The sequence below is a fragment of the Neomonachus schauinslandi genome, chromosome 7, assembly GCF_002201575.2.
Source record: "Neomonachus schauinslandi chromosome 7, ASM220157v2, whole genome shotgun sequence".
Lineage (NCBI taxonomy): Eukaryota > Metazoa > Chordata > Mammalia > Carnivora > Phocidae > Neomonachus > Neomonachus schauinslandi.
The window spans coordinates 742,864-748,865 of record NC_058409.1 but is presented as its reverse complement, the minus strand read 5'-3'; the positions used below and the strand labels follow the sequence as shown (position 1 = coordinate 748,865).

Sequence of the window (6,002 nt, the reverse complement as noted above, 5' to 3'; positions counted from 1 at the left end):
CCTTGGTGTTAGTGGTGATCTCTCCCCTTTCATTCATAATTTTATTAATTTGGGTGCTTTCTCTCTTCTTTTGGATAAGTCTGGCCAGTGGTTTATTGATCTTATTAATTATTTCAGAGAACCAACTTCTAGTTTCGTTGATCTGATCTACTGTGTTTCTGGTTTCTAATTCATTGATTTCTGCTCTAATTTTAATTATTTCTCTTCTAATGCGTGGCTTTGGCATTGTTTGTTGCTTTTTCTCTAGTTCTTTAAGGTGTAGAGTTAGTTGGTGAATTCGGGATTTTTCTATTTTTTTGAGTGAGGCTTGGATGGCTATGTATTTCCCCCTTAGGACCACCTTTGCAGTATCCCATAGGTTTTGGACCGATGTGTTTTTGTTCTCATTTATTTCCATGAATTGTTTAAGTTCTTTTTTGATTTCTTGGTTGACCCAAACATTCTTGAGCAGAGTGGTCTTTAGCTTCCAAGTGTTTGAATTTCTGCCAATTTTTTTCTTGTGATTTAGTTCCAGTTTTAAAGCATTGTGGTCTGAGAATATACAGGGAATAATCTCAATCTTTTCGTATCGGTTGAGACCTGATTTGTGACCCAGTATATGGTCTATTCTGGAGCAAGTTCCATGTGCACTTGAGAAGAATGAGTATTCTGTTGTTTTAGGGTGGAATGTTCTGTCAATATCTATGAGGTCCACCTGGTCCAATGTATCATTCAAAGCTCTTGTTTCCTTGTTGATTTTCTACTTAGATGATCTGTCCATTGCTGAGAGTGGAGTATTGAGGTCTCCTACATTTAACGTATTATTATCAATATGACTCTTTATTTTGGTTAACAGTTGGTTTATGTAGATGGCTGCTCCCATGTTGGGGGCATAGGTATTTACAATTGTTAGATCTTCTGGTTGGATAGACCCTTTAAGAATGATATAGTGTCCTTCTGTGTCTCTTATTACAGACTTTAGTTTAAAATCTAATTTGTCTGATATAAGAATTGCTACCCCAGCTTTCTTTGGAGGTCCGCTGGCATGGAAGATGGATCTCCATCCCTTCACTTTCAGTCTGGATGTATCTTGAGGTTCAAAATGAGTCTCTTGTAGACAGTATATGGATGGGTCCTGTCTTTTTATCCAATCTGCAACCCTGTGCCATTTTATGGGAGCATTTAGGCCATTCACGTTGAGAGTGATTATTGAAAGATATGAATTAATTGTCATCATATTGCCTGTGAAGATGTTGTTTTTATAGATTGTCCCTGTAAATTTCTGTTCTAGATCACTCTTGGGGTCTTTCTCCTTTTATAGAACCCCCCTTAATATTTTTTGCAGGGCTGGCTTAGTGGTCACATATTCTTTCAACTTCTGCCAGGCGTGGAGGCTCTGCATCTCTCCATCCATTCTAAATGAAAGCCTTGCCAGATAAAGTATTCTTGGCTGCATGTTCTTCTCATTTAGTACCCTGAGTATGTCTTGCCAGGCCTTTCTGGCTTGCCAGGTCTCTGTGGATAGGTCTGACGTTATTCTGATGTTCCTCCCTCTGTACATAAGGAATCTCTTCCCCCTAACTGCCCTTAAGATGGTTTCCTTGGTTCTAAGATTTGCAAGTTTTACTATTACATGCCAGGGTGTTGGCCTGTTTTCCTTGATCTTAGGAGGGGTCCTCTCTGCCTCTAGGACTCGAATGTTTGTTTCATTCCCCAGATTAGGGAAGTTCTCAGCTACGATTTGCTCAAATATATCTTCTAGCCCTCTCTCTCTCTCCACTCCCTCGGGGATTCCAATTATTCTGACATTGGAACGCCTCATGGTGTCACTTATTTCTCTGATTCTATTTTCATGGATTCTGAGTTATTTTTCCCTGGCTTCCTCTTTTCCCTTTTTATCTATTATACTGTCTTCCATATCGCTTATTCTCTCTTCTGTCTCAGTTACCCTAGCTGTTAGATTATCTAGATTGGATTGGATCTCATTGATAGCATTTTTAAGTTCTGCCAATTCACCTTTTACTTCTGCCCTTAGAGACTGCATGTTGCCATTAATTGATTTCTCCATTCTAGCCATTGTCTTCACAATCACTAGCCTGAATTCCATCTCTGACATCTTGGTTATATCTGCATCCATTTGTAAATCTGTAGCATAAGTCATAATCTCTGAGTCTTTTCTATTTTGGGGGCTCCTCCTCCTAGTCATTCTGTTGATGGGTGTTTGAGGGAATGTATAGAGTCCAAGTTATTGACCAGAACCCAAGCAAGATGCACCTGTTTTCTTGGGACCTTAGGGTTGCTGGCCTCTTGTTTTCCCAATCTGTCTTCTGGGGGAGGGGCCTGCTGGGCTGTTACTCAGGCAACCCTGTTTCGGTGGAGTTGCCCTGCGCCCCTGTGGTGGGGGATGGGCTCAGTGGGAATCAGTCTTTGGGGCTTTTGTTCTCTGGTGCCTTTCCCTGGGGGCTTTCCACGTCTCTTCTGTGAGTCAGAGCAGAAGAGACCGTGTCCAACCCTCTGCCTCAGAGCAGAGAAACCTCAGTCTGTTCTTCAGTGAGCTCTCCAGGCCACACCATCTCCGTTTCTGTTCGTGCTGCTATAAACTGCAGCGTCCTGGGTTGTGTGCCCCTCCGCAGCACTCCCAGTCCTGCTTCCAGGTTGGGGCATGTCTCTGCCCTTTGTGCTTCTAAAACTGCCTGCCGCTCCCAGTTCGTGCTTGCCTGTGTGACTCCAGCGCTTGGGGTTCTGTCCCGGGGACTGCAGTTCTTGTGCACCAGACTCCACCACTCGGGGATTCCACCCCGGGGATTGCAGCTCACTGGCGGGACCCCGCGCACCGGGTTTCCATCTCGGAGGTTGCAGTTTGCGTGCGTGCGACCATCGCTCCGGGTTTCTGTCCGGGTGGCTGCGGTTCACGTGTGCGTGACCCCGCCAGTCTGGTTTTCCACCCCAGCGGCTGCCCTAAAGTCCTTTCCCGACGCTACCGGTCTGCGAGTCTGTGCCCCCTCTGCAGTGCGTTAGGCTGTCACTCACTGGCGGTGTAGGATCCCCACGGCCAGGCACCCTCCCGCTGCTGTTTATCCTCCAATATCTGCCCGCAGAATCACGGCTCTCCACTTTGTACCTCAAAACCAACTGCCTGCAACATTCTGTTTGTAGAGATCCAGATCTTCTTACATCAGGCTGGTTTTGTGGGTGCTCAGAGTGGTCTGGTAGATATCTAGCTCAATTCCGGGGACCAGTTGAAATAGGGTCCCCTACTCCTCCACCATCTTTCCCTCCTCCCTCCGATGTACCACTGTTTAGATAAAGTTGCTTTGCAACCATATCAATTTAGAATAAAAAATCCAAATAAAATAAAAACACATAGCCACTAAGCTAATAACTTGATTGAGATAGATTTGATTTTACAACCAGCTTGCTGAAAGTGACTTACTCGCCCAATATTGACTTATTTTGTTAGGTAAGAGATACTATCACATAGTAAAAATCTACCAATTAACGGAATTGGACCACCAGCATATAAACTCTATAAAGGCATAGGTACTGTTCTCTTCACATCTGTGCCCACAACGCCTCACTAATTGTTGGACAAATAAATGTATTTCTTAAAGCAGATAAGACAAGCATAAGTTCTGTGGTACCCTAAAAATTGGTGCACCTATTAATGTAAGATAGTGGGTATGATGGAAGAGGTGATCAATTAATTAAATAAATATCTCTCCATCTCGTAAGGAAGCCATCTCAGTAGTACACAGGTAACAGGAAATTAAGATGGAAAGAATTGGGTAAACCAGAGAGATAATTAAAAATCCACAGAATTGTGTATAGGTTATATACAGTTGGTGAAAGAAAGGGCGGGATTTAGGATGATGCATGCTCCATTTTGTGATATTGAGAATAGTGAGAAAGAGCCAAAGGCCGGGAGCTTTTGACTTAGTTGTGATATGCTCATTTTGAAGCTGTTTAATATGCCCAGATGAAGTAAAATACATACTTGAACATGAGAATATGGATAGAAAATGTCTTTGTTGAAATACAATTCTGGGAGTCACCTGCAAATATATTCTGCTTTAAATTGTGATTAAGTCAAAACAGTTATATGAAAACAATGAAGCGTGGATCACTGCATCAAAAATTAATGATGTATTGTATGGTGACTAACATAACATAGTAATATAAAATTTAAAAAACAACAACAACATAACTGCCATTCTCAAAAACCTACTAAGGAGAGAAATACAAAAAGTCAGAAACTTAAAAATAATAATAATAATAATAAATAAAAAGTCAGAAACTTGCCAAGCAGGGGGAAAGTGCAGCAATAGAGATGAGCTCAGTGTGTGATGGAGACTCGACCACAACCTCAGGGTCCAGTAATCCATGGTCTGTTGAAAGAGCAATGCCACTGAAGTTTAGGATTTCCTCTTTCTCTTTTGAGCAAATGGTCAAAAGACCTTGATCTCTGCAAAATAATTATAACAATACCCATCTAGCATACAGTTGTGGCTATTAAATAAAATAAACTTTATGAATAAACCTTTTTAAAAGTCAAATGCTTAAGACAGTGATCTAATTTTAATTTCAGTTGTTCACTATTATACATTCCAGTTCATAGATGGTATGCAAATTGTTCAGGTGACACAGCTATTATGTAGTGAAATGAGCATTCAAACTCAGGTTTGTCCAACTCAAAAATTCAAGCACTACTGAATTTTTTTTTCTACCAAAACCCACTATAGGTTTATGAACATAACCAAATAATTTATTGAGTCATCATCCATTAAATTAATCAGTCATAATAACAGCCTCCTAAAAAAATTCTTGATAATCATGTTTCACTAAGTCATAAAGTTCTTCCAAAAAATTTTTTCAGTGCCTCCTTCACTTCCTTATTTCTCAGGGTATAGATGCAGGGGTTGAGTATGGGGGTCACCACGGTGTAAAAGAGGGAAACAAATTTTCCCTGGTCCTTGGGCCTACTCTTGGCTGGCTGCAGATACATGAAGATGATGGTTCCATAGAAGATTATGACAACCATCAGGTGGGAGGAGCAGGTCCCAAATGCTTTGTGCCGTCCAATGGCTGACTTGATCTTCAGAAGTGCTAGGGCAATGTGCCAATAGGAGATCAGGATGAGTGATAAAGGCACCACCAGGAATAAAACACTAGCCACAAAGAGCTCTGCCTGGTTGAAAGTGGGGTCCACACAAGCCAACTTGATGAGCACAGGGACCTCACAGAAAAAATGATCCACTTGGCGATGGCCACAGAAAGGCAGCTGCAGGGTGAGAGTGGACTGTATGAGGGTGGTGGCCACCCCACTGAGCCATGCCACAGATGCCAGGATATGACAGAGTCCAGGGCGCATGGCAAAGGCATAATGTAGAGGACGGCAGATGGCGATGTAGCGATCATAGGACATCACAGCCAGGAGGACACACTCTGTGGATCCCAGGGCAAGAGAAACATAGAGCTGAACCACACAGCCACCGTATGTGATGGACTTATCTGAACCACCCAGGTTGACTAGAAGCTGAGGAGTAATGCTGCTGGTGAAACAGAGGTCCAGGAAGGAGAGATGGGAGAGAAAAAAGTACATGGGAGTGTGCAGTTTAGAGTCCACGAGGGATACTAGGATGATAGTGGCATTGCCTAGGAGTGTCATCGTGTACAGAAACAAGATTACCCCAAAGAGAACAAGCTCTAACTGAGGCTGGTCAGAGAAGCCTACCAAAATGAACCCAGGGAGTGTGCTATCGTTAGTCCACCACATTACTCTCTGATTATTAACTCCTGAGTGATAAGGTCATATTAAACAGAAACTGCAGGGATTTTATGTAAATTCCTTTACAATTAAGATCTAAGTGTTGAAAAATAAGACTTCAGATGTAGGTAAAGATAAAGAGAATATTGAGTGCGATGTCATTGATTGTCCCATGAAGTGGCATACCTGGTGTGTTGATCATAGGTTTTCCATCTATCTTGAGGACAAAACAAAAGTCAAAATGCTTCAAAGATAAAGC

General features: G+C 42.2%; 1 protein-coding gene across 1 annotated transcript; it reads right to left on the bottom strand.

The window, feature by feature from the left end:
* Positions 1-1,855: 1,855 nt before the first annotated feature.
* Positions 1,856-5,752, bottom strand: LOC110580245 (olfactory receptor 2G2-like; the record flags this gene model as incomplete). Its single annotated transcript, XM_044916825.1, has 2 exons — positions 4,839-5,752; positions 1,856-1,874 (listed from the first exon to the last, which is right to left on the bottom strand). Coding segments are annotated over exons 1-2 (933 nt in total), but the record flags the coding sequence as incomplete, so codon positions are not given.
* Between the last annotated feature and the right edge of the window lie 250 nt (positions 5,753-6,002).